Source organism: Gobius niger (genome assembly GCF_951799975.1).
Source record: "Gobius niger genome assembly, chromosome: 14".
In the NCBI taxonomy this organism is placed as follows: domain Eukaryota; kingdom Metazoa; phylum Chordata; class Actinopteri; order Gobiiformes; family Gobiidae; genus Gobius; species Gobius niger.
Genome location: NC_136865.1, coordinates 6,797,416 through 6,814,453, shown reverse-complemented (window position 1 = coordinate 6,814,453; position 17,038 = coordinate 6,797,416). Strand labels below are relative to the sequence as shown.

Here is a 17,038-nt window from a genome sequence, read left to right as displayed (position 1 = left end):
ACTCATGGTGTAGTTATGTAGAGCAGTGGTCCCCACCCTTTTTCCTCCTGCAGCCCGTACCAAACTTGAATATTTTCTGCAAGCCGGGGGTGACAATACCAGCGTCCGTGGGGGACCATCAGTACATTCTCTTTCTCACATGGACAGTGTTTGACTCACAGTGGCATCAATAAAGTTATGTGTAATGTCAAAAACTAGCGAGGGCAGAAATTGGACTGGGTCTTGATTTTGGTCCTTTTTGGTCCGATTTTATTTGAGTTTTAAGTCAAGTTTCTTGTAGGTTTTCTAGATGGAATGTCATTTATACGTAACGAAGGAAACAGATCTGTCAGCAGTGAAAACCTGCCAGAAACAATTGGTCCTGGAGCACCCAAAAGAGGCCATCGGGATGGAAAGTAAAGGTGCCAAGTTATCCACCAATACAGCGGTCACGGTCAAATATGCATTAATATTAATGCAAGATGCACCTTCAAGTGCGAAAATACGTAACATATTATTCTTTTCTATTTACCTACTCAAATCAAGGGCAAATGTTCTTGTTTCATGGAGATTTGAGGTTTTCTTAGCTCTAGTTGGCTTAATCCTGACAGCGATTTTTTCCTGGTTTAGTTAAAATAGTTTATTCCCGGTTTAATATTTGTCAAATCTGGTTCACACATGCAGTCAGGACTTGGTTTGTACAGGCTCAGGTCCAGGTTTAGGCTTGGACTGGTTCTCCCACACAGTGGCGCAGTACCCACCGATGAGCATCCTCTTGCGGGTGCGGACCCCAACACAGTCAGCTGAGCAGGAGGAGAACTTGGACCAGGCGCTCAGCTGGCATTCCTCCTGGCAGGGCATCTGGCACAGCTGGGTCAGCGCCGGCATGGGGCTGGAGTGTTCCAGACAAGCCTCCACATCCGCCTGCCCTCCGTCCTGCTTGCGGCACGAGACCGCTGAGGAGAGAAGACACGGGGTTAGACTGAGCATGAAGAGAGATCAGCTGTAAAAAGTCATCTGGACTAGAAGAAGTACTTAAAGTAGAAAGTACAAGTCAGTTTAGAGTTACTTTGAGTTTGAGTACATATGTTTCACATAATTTTAAAGCCCTTAAACCAACATTATATCAGTTCTGAGCCGTTCTGCACAAAGAGTGTTCATCAGGCTGTGCTGAAGCTGTAAACCACGCCGTGAATCAAAACTGAAAGTTAGCTTTGTTATTTAATAAGCTATTCCTACAGCTGCCACCAGGAGGAGCCCCAGTCAAGATCTTCACTAGCTCTTTCATTGTTACTTAAAGGGGCTAAATGCAAGTTAGCCATTTTATACACACTACTGCCACCTCAGGTCATACGTGTAACTGCACCTTCTATATGAAGCTCTTGCATGACGGCACTTCGGACCCGAATTAACACCTTTTTGAGTGCAGGATTTTAGAGGCAGTTTTGACATTGTTAAACTCCGTATAGTCTCTTTAATTATAAAATGTAAACATATGCGGACGCCCCAAAATAGTGTTTTTAAGTCTATTTTAAGCCGCATATGCAGGATATGTCCATTGTCAGTGAAGAACTGCCCAGAGCAGGTCCGGTCATGGATCCAAAACTTTAAAGCAGTTTGTAATTCTAATGATGAACATATTTTGTTGAAATGGTGAGAGAACGAAATACTACTACTACTGCAGTGCAATACCACTGCAATATAAGAGTGCTGAATTAGTGAATATTGCAATTTTTCTTTTTTTTTACCACGGTGCTCTGCTTTTGTCCGAACATGAAGTGAGACTCTTGAGGCTCATTAGTGTCATAACAACTCTAAGATTAATTGCTGATTTTTGGATCGAACACGTCTGGATGACTGAGAGTTTACAACAACATCTTTAGAGAAAAAGAGAAACATTTTCAATAAGTTGAGATAAAACAGTACTCACGTTTGTATTTGGACACTAAAGCTTGTGAGACTATATTCTATTCTACTGTTGCCTTTTGTAATTAGATGAACACGATCAGAGTTTCTTCCTGCGGTTTAGTGCTTGCTTTGTTCCAACATGAGTTGTCAAAGATTAATGAACCTTAAACAAAGAACATAAATTCCAGTACAGTTCCATAAACGGCCGGTGTTCATAAGAGATAAAGAGAATACAGTATAAAGAGAATACAGTATTACTAAAGCATGTTTGGGTCTAATGAGTGGGTTGAATCAGAGTAACCATTGTTAGGAAAACCTGCACGTTATATTGCATAATCAATATTACACTATGCTCTGTGTTAAGCGGTTATTAGCAGCACAAGCGCAGGAGCAATGAGGAGATAGATAGGAGAGGATTGCATTTAAATAATGAGTGCGTTTGCCTGAGTGAACCCGGTGAACCAGGGCTGAACAGTGTACTGACTGAGCCTTTGTTTTGGAAGTAGACTTTTGCTCTGACTCATGCTAGATCAAAGCACCATCGACTGTCTACTCAATTGGGAGCATAACTTTTGTCATGTTTAGGAGCTGTTTTGATGTTCGCTGCGATAACTAACCGGCTTCATTGTCAGCAAGTTTAAATATTCTGTGATTTTCTGGAGCCAATGAAAACAGAGCTTGTTTGCTACTTCCATTCTTTGTGGTGATTCGACTTATTTTTCCTGTGACGTCACTTCTTGTACTGGCCACAGTTGGTCTTGAACAGGAAGTGGTCTGAGTAATGTCTGAATGAATGGTGATTCCTCGTCTTATATTGGCCGTGTATTGAGTGCGCGGCGGCCTGGTAAGAGCCTTGTATTGGATTATCTGAGGAGCAGGAGGGGATACGGTTTCAGGTAATGGTCTGTAATGATCAGGGTCATACTCACTGGAGGATCAGCAGCCTCATCAACGCAATCGCATCGCACATTGTCTACTGGGCTTTGAGAAGATAAAGATGCCCCGAAGATCTACTTGTCAGATCGTTGTAAGTCATGTATGTGTCCAATGTTCGATGTAAGGGTTTCCTATGTGAACTTTGCATGATCTCTCTGTGTCTACGTCTGCAGTGGGAAAAGGACCATCTTAAATGAGAGAAATTACTGATAATTCATTGAATTAGGGTACTTTGTGTACAATTTGAGTCAGTTTAAAGCAAACTAAGTTAAGATATAAAAGCTTATGTCATGGAACAGGCATAAATCCCACTTGAAATCAGACAAATAAACTTTGAAAATAGTTCTTACTCACTTGAGATGATACAAAATAAATAAAAATTCTTGTTTCATTGGCAATAAGAGGTTTTATCTCATCTAAGACTAGACCCAAACCTACTTAAACTTTAGACTGAATCTTTTTTTTTTTTTAAATTAAAAGAAAATTGATTAAAATGATTATTCTTTTTCCAGTGTAGCTTACCTTTGAGTCATTGTTTCCCTTGCATCATCCTAAAACATGCATATCAGGCTAATCCTCGAGCTATGTTGTCCTCACCAAGATTCTATCTCAAGAGAAACTTGAAGTCTGAAAATACAATATTTGAAGTCGAATAGCGGTGCGGTTTCAGGGGCATCAGTTCAACTTCAATTGATAATGCAATACGTTTAATTTATCTATGAATCTATTTATTTTCAAATGCAAAGGATCATGGTCTAGGAGTTGCTTTAAACCATGGTATTCAGCAATAATTTCAAACATTTCTTCTTCTTTCTCCTTTAGTTTAAAGTGGATAAAAGTTTTATCATTTGAAATGATGTCTCTGTTAGAATGAAAACAATCAAAAAGAAATCAACAATCAAACACAGAGCTGGTGAAGACTTTGCCCAGGGCTCCTCCTGCAGGCAAGGAATAACTTATTAATAAAACAAAATTTTAGTTTCAATTTACGGCGTGGTTTGTCACTTCAGCGCGGCCTGATGAACACTGTTTGAGCAGAGCGGCTCGGAACCGATGTAATGTTGGATTATGGGCTTTAAACATGTGGATTTAAACAATGATGCAATTGTATCCAGGAAGTTCAGCAGTAAATTTAATATTAACACTGTGTGTGTGTCGTGAAATACTGCTCCAGGTCTGTCTTAGATGAGAAAACAATATCATAACATGGTTTAAAACTCAAAAACTCCATTTGGCCTGATAAGTCCACTATAAGACAAACCTTCCCACACAGCCCATCAAAACAAACACCACCTCCTCTCCAGCTCTGTGGATGCAGTTAACTGTCGGACATCCACATGAGGTGGATAGGTTGTCAGAAAGCTTCTAGGGCTGGACCTCGGGGGGAACTCAAAGATTGCTCAAACATGCGTGTTTTATGATGGACAACATTGTAACATGGTAAAAGCTTTACAATGTCAACGACAAATGGTTAAAATGGTTGCAAATGGTGAAAGCTCTTCCTTTTAGACACAGATCACTCTGGGCATCTGCAGACCCTCATATGATCATTCTGGAGCAGATAACACGCTCATATTTGACACCGTTCTTTTCCGTCTTCTCCTCCCTCCATATCATTACGGTGAAATTACAGGCGAGCGAAAGCCCTAGGTGGTGCTTTGATGTCAGCCTCAACATTGGGGCCGAGAGAGAGGACAAAGTGACTGGGACCGCATCCAAGATATAGGAATCTTTCATTTGCGCTAATGTCTTTACCCCGGGACATGACGGCGCTGAGTGCTGTGTTAAATAGGACCATATTATGTTTTACTGTGGCCATTTTAAACCTTTGGAAAACACTGGTGTTCAGTGTGTTATAACTGATCAACTATTCAGTTCATGTTGACTTTTCGAAGACATCTGCTAGTATTGTTTGTGTTTGTGAGGAGTGTAATGTGTAAGTGGTCCTTACCTCGGACCTGCAGACCCGGCCCACAGGTCTCCTGAGCGCCCGGGCTGTCCTGTCGAACCGACCAGGGCACCAGCTGGCACCTGCGCCACTTGTGCGTCTTCCACCTATAGAAGAGGAGAACACACACACAGTTAGCACGTGATTTAAAAATGGGGCACTATAACAATGGGCTTTATACAGGGGGGCGTCATGTGACTTCTGGGAGGATCCTCAGGCGCTGCTCTTCATGTCCTGTTATTTCCATAAAAGTTAAATAATTCACTGCAGGATACTTCCGTGCTCATCACAGTAGTACTGGACATGTGTTTCTTTATGTATATTGAAAATAGTATAATCTGTTCTTTTAGCCTTAGCAGTGAAAACAACTGCCTGGCGTTACAATAACCAGCCATGTGTGATCCTGTGTCACCCCATGCAGAGACACGATAGTCCTCCTAAATAAGAACAGACCTAAGCCTGACAGCTACAGATGTATACTTGTCACTATAGCTAATATATAAGTGCATGTTGTCCATTTGGCACAAAGGCTTTGAAGTAGGGCTCATAAAACCTGCGCTGTATAAGCTGGCTGTTCTATCAAACTTGCAGACTCTCCTGCGACAAGTCATCACTCTGTCCTTTTGAGTTAACAAAGGCTTTAAAGGGACTATACAGAGTTTAATAATGTTAAAATTATGTATTTTCCTGTGTAGAATGAGCTCAGACCTGTTCACCTCAACTGCCTCTAAAACCCTGCACTGTCACTCAAAAGGTTGTTACTTCGGGTCCAAATTGCCGTCATGCACAAGCTTAATATAGAAGGTGCAGTTACACGTATGACCTGAGATGGCAGTAGTGAGTATAAAATGGCGAACTTGCATGTAGCCCCTTTATGAACTACTTTGCTCTCTAGAATTTTTGTTTGCAAAACATCGAAAGTGGGTGTTTTTCATCTTGTATTTAAAGCAGTACTAAGTAGCTCTTGCCCCTAGAAACCATAAGCGCAACTGCAAGTGTTATTAATTGTCTGTGAGAGTAAATACTATGCTGACAGAAAAGAAAAAGGGAGAGAGGCATATTGTACATCCAATTAAACAATGGAAATATTTGTTTTCACTCAAACTTGGCTGTAAACTGTTTAAGTGGCGATAGCTCGCAGTTCCCTTAGCCCGTTAGCCTGCTAGCTACTTCTTCGTGATTCCATTAATGTGTATTGGTGGCTCTGGTCCGGTGGCAGTCAAGTTGCAATTGTGGTTTTCTGGCTAGAGACACCAGGGGGAGATGAAAGACCCTCCAATCAACCCATTAACACTTGTATTGCCCCCAGAGGGACTACAAAAAGTATTTATTAAGGTAAACACGTTACACGTTACTGCTTTAACAGCTAACACTACATAAAAACAAAAATAAGCTCAAATAATACCTTTTCCTTTTCTTTTAATTATATATGGACCTTATAAGTATCTGTACTGAATGAAGATTTTAGTCTAAATACTTTTTAGTTTATTTTAAAAAAATAAAAAAAATTAATACTAGCCATTAGCTCTGAGATAAAAACTTCTACCTGAACACTGACGTTTCCTGCAGTCAAGAATTTACATCAAACGCTATGTTTTTAACACGTCCCAGTGACTTCCCATCAGTATCCGTGATGTTTTCTTGACCTATTAGTTGATTTGTGCAAGACATCGCTAATCCTTATCGGGAAAATAGCGAGAGAGGAAGAAGAGATCGCACTCAAAAGTCAGGTGTCGCTCGTGTGCATAGAGCCTTTATGGCATAGGTTTATTCCAACCAAGGCATATGCAAAGAGATGCAGACAAATGATGTGTACTGCTGTTTTTTATTGGTTAACTTTGGTCCTTAGGGTCTTGAAAGTGGATTGGCCACGAGACAAAGCTAGCAGGAGGAAGGAAGGAAGAAGAAGTATAGTTACAGCATCAGTAAGCTACCAATGAGTGAAGTGAAAGCTGATTTTTACAAAGGGTCTGTTTTCATCTGCCGCTCGCCATGACAAATGAGCCGAAAATTGCAGCACCACATAAATAAACCGGTAGCAAAAAAACGCAATCTGTTAACCCTCTGCGGCGACCAATGATCAAAAGCAAGCCGCAAACTCCCTTGGCCACAACGCAATAGAAATGTAAAATAGTGTCACGTTAACTAAATAACTGAATATATAATCAGTGCAAGTGTGATTGATTGAGAGCGAGGGCGGTAAACACGCCAGAGGAGCCCCTGATCAGATTTACTCTTCAACTAGCCACGAATTACAACCACTAAGTGACGGCAATAGAAAGCACCTCCTCCGGTCAGCAGCACATGAATGAAATAAACAACGCGATAAGACTGGAAATTATGCAGCGATTCAGCTGAGAGGGGCCGGGTTTCCGTCAGCGTACAGGAGGAATCAAAGGCTACTACGGTCCCACTGAAGGGAACGCATGTGTCTGTTGGGACTCCTATACAGCCTTTGCCGTTTGAACTGCTAGCTTCACGCACTAGCTTTATTCGCTAGTTTCTGTGCGTTAGCTTCTCGCGGCTCCCCAGACAGCACTTCACAACAGGTCAGGACAAGGCTAATTCTATACGGCTCGGCTGCTCGCTCAGAGGAGGTGCGTGTGGTGCATTTAAAAAGATTAGGCCGGGTAAATAAGACGTCTAGGTTAGAGCCATTACTGCAGTGTTAATGTGGCTACATCGCTTTTTTTTTTCAATCTGCTGATCGGTTTAATGTCTTCTCCGTGTTACATACATAAGATAAGCAAATTGACTTAAATCCACATATTGTTCAAGAAATGACAGATAAAGAATACATTTTCAGATTAAATATTAATCGTCAACTTTTTTTTTGACTTTTTGGAGCTTTTAACCATGTTGTTGTGCTATTTCCTTATCAATGACACCCCCAGAGTGTTTTTTGGCTTCATTCACGCAGTTCTAAGCAATCCTCCTGAATCCTCCTCTCCTCGTTGTGTCGTCAGAGCGAAAGAAGTGCTCGACGTCTGTAATGCCATGCATTACGGCCTGATTTTAATTTGTAAGACACCTTTTTTCATTATTTCTGTTGTAAGGAAGAAAGAGAGAGAAAAGAAGTGCCTGACGCGTCTGCGCTGCCCCTGCAGAGAAAACAAATACACCCTCTGAGCATCTGAACAGATGTCATGTTTGCGCTGAAAGGTGCAAAGAAGGAGCTCTTTCTCACCTACTCTGGACACGCCTGTTCTTTCTTCTTACCTACAATAATATCACGGAGCACATTTGGCTGCGAGGACAGGACTTTATTCAACCTTCCTAAAGAAGAGGCCACTCTCCAGAAGTAAGAATTTCTCTCCGGGATTCAACGACAATCACCAAAATAGTGTTTCTCTGTGACTGTCACTGATGCTTGATGAACCTTGGCCAGGACCAAAGTGGATTAACTTTTATAACCAACAATAAAAACACCCGATTGACCAGAGCAGTGAGATAATCAAAACAAGTGTTAGCGAGTGTGTGTTAGTCAATTATGAAGCTGTGTTGCAGATGTCAACTCCTTATAACTGCATTGTGAAGTAACTTCACTTTTTGCTGTGGTATTTATATTTCTACTACTGCTAAAGTTGTATGAGCGGAGAGAGGGGGCGGAGTTAACTGAATCCAAGTGTTTTGTCTTCTGGATTTGAAAAATACCTCCAGAAAACACTTTTATTCATCACAAAAATGAGTGCTCCATAGTGGTAGAGGTACAACATATCCTATAAATGCCTACACTTAACGTTGAAATGGCAAACATAACATGATACAGATTCTTTAAATTATTTTTCCCCCAAACATGCCACATCTCTGTCAAACCTACAAGTCTAGCTCGACATTTGGAATCACTGTCGACACCGTCAGCCCGTATTAATTGACTCGGTTTGTGCACGCCCACGACTTGAGCGCCTGACCCCATCTGCGACACCTCCCTTACGAAGGAGAAGGAGGTGTGGGCATTCCGCCTATTTGCTCTCGTAATAAAATACACCTTGCTATTGATCGGCGCCAGATGCATCCGCCGGGCCGCATCTCACGCAGTTCATGCAAAGTCAAGGAGACACACATCGGCATCCCCGGCGTAATGGGTTTCTGCTCTATTTTTAAAAGACAATAGTAGTGAGTAATAACACTGCCAGTGCACGCTAAAGCAACAAAGACAGGCTATCATTTCAACGGGTATTTAGTAATCATTTCGGTCACGGTCTTAAAACGGCAAATTCAAATAATATTAAAATATGGTAAAGGACTTTAATATTCACCCCTTGTGTGCGTGTGTCATCAGATTAGAGAATAAAGAGTAGACCGGGTCTTACCTGTACCCCTGGCACACTGAGGGGGCGTCGCACTCTCTCTCCTGGGACAGCATCTCGGGACAGTCCTGGCCCCCGTTGGCAGGATACTGGATCACTATACGCTTCCGGAACTGCTTCCTCTTTGCATTGCCGCCTAAAAACACACACAAGCACACCGTTGCACTACTTTAGTTAAAATAGACATTAGCTTTGAAGAAACACAACGTGAGTAACGGCTAATGGACGAAACCTTTTACCGCCCTGGATCTGATCTTCTTTTGTAGTATTTGCAGTGAAATGTAATTTGTTCTTCTTCTATATACACAAGCAGATGTTGTCTCAAAATACATTGCATGCATTGGTGGTGTTAATTATGCCCATCGCAATTAGTTAATCGCAATTAATCGCATTAAAGCATCATTTATTTAGGGGTTGTATTCATACTTTAGAGGTATATTTTAGAAGACTCTTTGTATGTTCCTCCATTTGAACTTATTTCCGCGGAGATGTGAGGCCTGTGTGATCATTTCAAACACTTCAAAGACAGACGCAGTTTGATTTCTTTTGGAGAATGATCTTTTTAAATAAGTTGATGTCGGCGTGACTGTGTAAAGAAACAGGTTTGACAGTAAAATTGTTTTTGGCTTTACGCTTATGTTTGTCCCTGAGCAATGTCTGCAGGAAAAAGGAAACTGAAAAAGTGTCTGTGCCGCTAAAGTAAAGTGTGATTAATTTCAATGAAGATTTTTAATTGCATTAAAACCTTATGTAAATAATTCATCGGAATTCATCGGAAAAATATTGCGGCCCTCCTTTTTATCAAATGTGAACAAGCAGGGTAGTTGTGGTTAGCGTTGCAGTTGCTTCATGAAAGTTGTGCTAATAAACTAATTCTTATACACATATTATATAGCCTATTTTTATTTATTTGGAATTGATAACAATGGCATTGATAACATACATCCTTGACGAGATGTATGTAGCAAGCATGTAGCATGAAGAAGAACACATTTGGAGCATCTAGCTGTCGCGCTACATTAGATGTATCTAGCAGTGCGCTAACCCTGTGCTACATGATAAAGGTGCAGTGACATTAAAGTCGCGCTGTGTATATTTTCACCCAATAGAATAGAATAGAATAGAATAGAATAGTATACAAGCCCCTATTTCATTTCATTTCATTTCATTATTTTAAGATTATTTGTAAAAGTTCACAACATCCCGTTTGCCTTTTCTGCTGCTACATTTATAAACCAAGTCAATGAAGCCTAATGACCCACGGTGATGCATCTACACTGGTAATGACTACTTCAAGGCAACTCCTAACTGGATTCCTCTATATCCTGTGTTCGATATGGCTCCACAGGGGGTAGCGCTATTGACGGGAAAAGGAAGCCCATGATTGTACAGTGCTTTTATGTGAGGCGGGCGCACTGATAGCAGCAGCGGACACATACAGAATAATGCCGTCACTGTTTGACGCATGATTGTGGAAATACAGAGTGATAAGCTGTCTACATCTGTTGCAGTGAAGCATGTCAGTCTTAGAAAAGGGCCTACGGGAAAACACAAGGCTTTCCTCCAAGGAGAGACGATACAAACTACATGTTATCTTGCATAATGTGTTGAAATGTAAAGGTCAGCCGAGAGGAATGTCCAATTAGAGATGTTATCCTGTGGATTCTGAAAAAGTCTGCAGCATTGGGTTTAAATGAGAAAGGTTATTTTACTTCTTTATTTCATTTAACGTATTGAAGCTTTTGTAGGTTATAATGCAGCTCATTTTTTGAAAAAAAAAAACATTTGGCTGCACTGCTTTAATAATATGCAAAGTGTGTTTGGCTAACCAAGGAGACTTCTTTTCTACACTTGGTCATTGACACATAATCATCACAAGGTTCAAGTTCCAGATAACATGGATATTGTGCAAGTCTGAGTTGCACAATATCCATGTTATCTGGAACTTGAACTTTGTGATGATTAAGTGGAGCAAAACTTAATTTCCAAGATAAAGAAACTCCCTCATCTTACCTCCGACTAAAGGTCAGGGTTTAATGAATCTTTTACTAAGTTCCATTGTGATACTGTCTACACTCATAAAAGTACAACAGAAGCACAAGACAGTGGAGCAGTGACAAACGGCCTGAGCTTCAACTAAACCAGGTAAGTTCCTCATTTGAATAGCTGAATACATGGCAGACGACATACATTTAACAATCTATAACAGATCAGTTTTACAAGATGCAGTATGTGCATATAAAGAGCTGACTCATTGTTTGTTTTCTCTGCAGCTCTTTTGTGTAGACATGGCCACTGCCACATGTCAGCTTACTGAGGAACAGTTTCAGTGCAGCATCTGTCTGGAGGTGTTCACTGACCCAGTGACCACTCCTTGCGGACACAACTTCTGTAAGAAATGTCTTGATCAACACTGGAATGACACTAGAGTGTACAAGTGCCCCAACTGCAATCAGGCTTTCCATTCGAAACCTGAGCTCAAAGTCAACATTTTCATCTGTGAGATGGCCCAGCAGTTCAGAAGCAGGGCCAGAGGTTCCCCAGTGCAGATGAAGGCAGCTGCAGGAGAGGTGGGCTGTGACCTGTGCCTTGAGCCCAGGCTGAAGGCACTAAAGTCCTGCCTGGTCTGTCTATCCTCATACTGTGAGCTGCACCTCCAGCCTCATCGCAGCGTGGCTGGTCTGAAGGGTCATCAGCTGAGTCCGCCTCTGAAGGACTTGTCTGAGCGAGTGTGTGAGGAGCACAACAAACCTCTGGAGCTCTTCTGTGTGAGGGACGAGTGCTGTGTCTGTGTGTTCTGCGCGTACCGTGGACATGAGAGGCATAGGGTGCTCCCTCTTGAACAAGGCTGCGAACAGCAGCTGACGAAGAAAACTGATGAAATCCAATGGATGATAAAGAGAAAGGAGACAAAGATCCAGGAGCTGCGCAGCTCCGTTGAGGCCAACAACAAAGCGGCAGACAGTCAGATCACTACTGGGGTGAAAATCTTCACTGCTCTGAAAGAGTGTGTTGACAGATGTCAGGAGAAACTCATTCAGGAGATCACCAGGAGGAGGACTGCTGCAGAGGAGCAGGCCAAAGGCTACATTCAAGAGATAGAGCAGGAGATCAGTGAACTAAAGAGGAGGTGCTGTGAGCTAAAACAGCTGTCCCAGTGTGACGATCACTTTCATACTCTCAAGAACTTCTCACAGCACGGCTCTGCTCCTGAAACTAAAGACTGGAAGTATGTGCATGTCTATGAACCGAAGTATGCCCATATTGTGGTCAGGACTTTGTCTGATCTGGAGCAGGACTTTATCAAAAACACCAAGCATCTGATTGAGGAAAATCTAAGGAGTGCTAGGATTCATATTAAGTATATTAAACTGGACAGTGGCACAGTACATCCCCAGCTAGCAGTGTCTGATAACTGTACAGAGGTGCAATGCAGTTCTGAAAAGATCACTGTCGAAGACAACCCACATAGGTTTGATAAAGGCCTGTATGTGTTAGGAACTATGGGTTTCTCAGAGAATTTTTACTTTGAGGCAGCAGTGAGAGGAAAATCTGAGTGGACTTTAGGTGTGGCCCAAGAGTCAGTCACCAGGAAAGGAGACATCACTCTGAATTCCGAAAATGGATTCTGGACCATAGGTTTTAGGAAAAAGACCTTCTACGCTTCTGCAACCCCTGAGGTCTGTCTCCTGACTAAGTGCAGACCTGAGAAAGTAGGAGTGTTTGTGAATTATCAAGAGGGCGTTGTATCTTTTTATGATGCTGGAGCTAATGATATAATCTTTTCTTTCACTGACTGCTTTTTCAGAGAGAAACTGTACCCATTCTGCAGCCCTGGAACCTGTAGCAGTGAAAATTCTGCAAATTTAGAAATGATTCGAGATCCCATACCTTATTTTCCTCACCAACTCACAAAAAAAAAGTCTAGGCTGTGTATACCTACAAGTTAAAATGTTAAACCAGATTAAAGTAGGTAAAGGTCTAAAAAAGATCTACTTTCAAGAAAAACATTTTCTATACACTGACATTTATTTTAACACTGTGGTGAGCAACACAAACATGATCCCCACGGTACCCTTGGCTCAAAAACACTATGTTATTGTGTATAACTGAAATATACAAAACTTCACAGTGACTACTGGCAAAACAGATAGTTCTGTGCTCTGGTCACAATCAGAAAGAAACTCTGACTGGATGATGAGAAGTCCCTTAAAACAGTGTCAAGAACTGACAATACATAATGTTTGTCCTCTGAGATAAACCCCAGAATTGCAGCCTGTTGGGAGTAGTGGGTGACAACAGAGCTGCATCCCAAACCCTTTTGTTCAGATAGATTTTGTTCAGGACTACCAAACTGGAGGTTTTAACCTACTGTGCATGTTTTGGTCATCTTGCCCTTGCAGAAGAAAACTCCTAGCTTGTGATCCTTTTTCACTGACAATGGCAATAAAAACAATTCTAATTCTGATGTGTGTTTTGTTGTCTTCTCATTTCTGTGTTTTCATCTCAGTGACAACAGTTACCTCTAATGTGACAGTTCCACAGGAAAAGAAGTGCTTCTCCACTCAATATGCTTTTAACCCACTGTACTTGACTCAGGTGTAGTGTTTGTGTACTCTTCCACACATATCTGTGTAGCCTCTCAGTCATACAAGTTATCTGCACTGGATTGTTAAGAGAAGTGACATACTGTAAGTCGCAGGGGGATTGTCACTACTCCAAACTCCCAAAGTGGGGGATAGGACACCCCAGATGGTCACAGCACTGAGTTAGTGGATGATTTCAAGATATATAAAGAAGTAAAAGATAGTGTATTTAACAAAATTCTTAATTGAAAGCAGAACAGATTTGTGAATTACCAAATTTTGGATGTCCCAGGTGTTTTTGTATGTGCCCGTGGAAGAGCTTGGTCACTTCTAACTTCACCCCGTTTGGAGCTATAGGAATACATTGGAAGAGGCCAAATGCAAACAACATCTTTGGTTGTTTTGCTTGACTGAGGGCACGCACAAAGACCAGACAAGTACGCATCAACTCATCTAAGCTCAGGCAAGAACATATCTCAGTATGCAAAAATGGTGGCCTGTTCCTTTTACCTTCTCTGGCTACTTTGGCCCAGGAAGAAAGTGGTTGAAAAATGGTCCCTGGTCCGAAGTGCTAGCACCAAGTTGAGGTGCACAAAAATCAGAAAGCTGCGTGCCAAGTAGAGCTGAGCTGGGTAGTATCAAGGCGTAAAAGCACCATTATAATACCACCCTTACCTTGAAGCTTCTCTCACAACAACAACAACAACGCTATTTGGTATGCTACATTAGCCAAGCACGACTCACACTGCTCCATTCCTGCTTCCCTCCCCTGACATTGGATTTTGTCCCCCGCTTCACCCCGTACAAGCGCGACACGTATAAAGCGAGTTACCTGTCTGGCATGCTGATGGGCAGGGGCTCCAGTCGCTGTAGGGGGTCACGATGCAGTCCCGCTTACAGGGCAGCAGGCAGGGGCGAACCGTGTCGGGCCGGAGGCTCTCTGGACACCTGAAAGGACATCATTGACATGCTCAGAGAGAGACGGGCTGGGAGACGTGCTGGATAAGAGCCAAAGTACCCCGCTGTGAACAGGCTTTGAAGGTCTCTTGTGGCGGCGCGGGCCCGACAAACTGAGTACATCAACACACAATTGACAGTGATGCTATGAAGAGGCGGAAAGGGTGCTTAGACAGTAGAGAAATTAAAGGTTCTGGGTAAAATCCGCTATTCAGTCACAAGCAGGAAACATCGTCCATTGAGTTACTAAAAAAAGATGTTAAGACAGTAAACAAAAGACGCAGCGAATCAGTCTCTTGGAGTTTTGAGTCCAGTAGGCGTGAGGTTAATTTCTTTCCCAGAAACAAAAGAAAGGTCTGATTGACTGTGTCTTTTCTGTGAGATTATTATTGTACTATATGTATCTATGTTGTATTGTACAGTATGTATGACAAAGGGACAATAGAGTCACTTATTAAATAGATGCCTCAAGGGGTACGCGGGTCAAAAAAGGTTGAGAACCACACACATAAAGGGCATGCAGTAAATGAGGTTGAAATAAAAGATGAAGGGGGAAAAATGTGCACATTTTTAAGTAAGTTTTGTGCGTTTTGCTTTGTGGCCTGAATATTTTGTTGACAAAAAAGATGACTGGAAAGCAAGTGGCTGCTTTGACCATTGCCACAGTCCCTTACTGCTATTCCCAACCATAAATCATGTCTCATGTCTCCGGCCTAGACAAGTCTGGACTCCCTCTAAGACAAAAATAAAGATACGGAGCGTGTTATATATAAGTTTTCAATGCTAAACTTTCATGGCAAATGGCATTCCTAGCGGGATTATTTCCTAGTGCGAAAAGTTTGGGGTTTTCACTTTCACAACTAATGATTAAGCCGCACAACTTTTCCTTATTGAGATGCATGCGTGGGAGTTTGTCTCCTCTATCTACATATTACATCGCGCTGCCTTTAGCTTGGGAAATTGCCTTCTCACTCAAAAGTATAATAAAGGGGTACATAATAAGCTATGCTGCTGCTTTTTCCAATACTTTTCACTCACAATCACTATGCGCGCAGTACTAGTTGTGGGAAGGAGCCGAATGCAACAGAGGTTAAGCATTGTGCAGAGACAAATGAGAGGACATGAGAAGAAGAAGAAGAAGAAGAAGAAGAAGAAGAAGAAGAAGAAGAAGAAGAAGAAGAAGAAGAAGAAGAAGAAGAAGAAGAAGAAGAAGAAGAAGAAGAAGAAGAAGAAGAAGAAGAAGAAGAAGAAGAAGAAGAAGGTTATGTTCTAGGGCTAGGGATGTAATCAAGTAATCAAGGTTAGGTTAGGTTTTTTTTACTTGACCACTGACTACTTTTATTATTTCAAAACATTACCATGTGCATAAAAACGTATAAGAAAATGGAACATTTTCTGTTTCTGTTTCACACAAATAAAGTGCTGTGAACCCTTGGTTTCACACTTAAGGAATTATCAATAACAGAGATCCCAACATTGGCCATCTATATTGTTTGGAAGGTTTTCATTACTGATGGACCCTCTCACCAGAAAACCTACAAAACAATTGATCCTGGAGCGCTGTAGAGACCACCGTGATGGGAAGTAAAGGCGCTGTGCTGACCACTCATACAAATATCAACTTTTTTCATATAAAAAGTTGCATAATGAACCTTTAATATGTATAGTCCCTATCATATAAATACACTACTAGCTACTTGTTGGTAAGTAAATGCCATATTGATATAAAACAGCTACACTTCCTGATCATTTAGCCCCTCCCACACCTCTCTTCTTGCTCCCCTTCGCTGTGCAGCAGCTTCAACAGAAAAAAACAAGGGGAAAAAAGTACATAGTTCGGTCCGTGTAGCTGGAGTGAAGCTACAGGAGCTTTTTGAGAGCTGTGCAGCGAAGATCCAAAGATTAGTCAAAGATGCGCTAGCCCAGCTCCAGGTCTGTTTCTGATGAGAGAACAACATTGTAACGCTTTAAAAGCTCTAAAAAAGTTAACTTTGCATAATGCTTCCTCTTTAAATAGTATATATCTCAGTCAAGAGAGGTTGTCAACAGTGGGAAAGACGTCATTTTTTGGCTAGCAGCAAACTAACTGATCAACGGCGTTGTGATGAACACATTTTGAGAACAGAACTCATCAGGGCGGGTGCAGTTTTGGATGGAAGGGCTTTAAAAATGTAGAGGACAGGTTTGTGTTCCATCAGTGGCATGAAGAATAATCCAGGAGCACTTTACCAGTAGAAGAAGAAACAACCAAAGCAGATCAGGATTACTCTAATCTACATAAATCACGTGAACTATTACTCCAAGTAGCTTTTTTTGTGACATGGGGAAAGTTACAACATGGTTTAAAGCTGATTTGCATGATATGCCTGTGTTTTGACTTGTCTTTGCTTATTATAAACCACACTCGCAAGCGC

General features: G+C 41.6%; 2 protein-coding genes across 2 annotated transcripts in view; one reads left to right on the top strand and one right to left on the bottom strand.

Moving 5' to 3' along the window:
- thsd7aa (thrombospondin, type I, domain containing 7Aa) overlaps nucleotides 1-17,038 on the bottom strand; it is a 213,304-nt gene that overhangs the window by 47,690 nt on the left and 148,576 nt on the right. Inside the window, exons 9-12 of the mRNA XM_079571198.1 lie at nucleotides 14,500-14,615; nucleotides 9,085-9,217; nucleotides 4,775-4,878; nucleotides 741-935 (exon numbers count right to left, since the gene is read on the bottom strand). Of these exons, the coding sequence (XP_079427324.1) occupies nucleotides 741-935; nucleotides 4,775-4,878; nucleotides 9,085-9,217; nucleotides 14,500-14,615 (548 nt within the window). The remainder of the gene's footprint in view (nucleotides 1-740; nucleotides 936-4,774; nucleotides 4,879-9,084; nucleotides 9,218-14,499; nucleotides 14,616-17,038) is intronic.
- Nucleotides 11,370-12,928, top strand: LOC306973391 (zinc finger protein RFP-like; the record flags this gene model as incomplete). The annotated part of the gene is made up of 2 exons (XM_079570317.1): nucleotides 11,370-12,761; nucleotides 12,890-12,928. 2 exons carry the CDS (start codon nucleotides 11,370-11,372, stop codon nucleotides 12,926-12,928), a joined length of 1,431 nt encoding a protein of 476 aa, XP_079426443.1.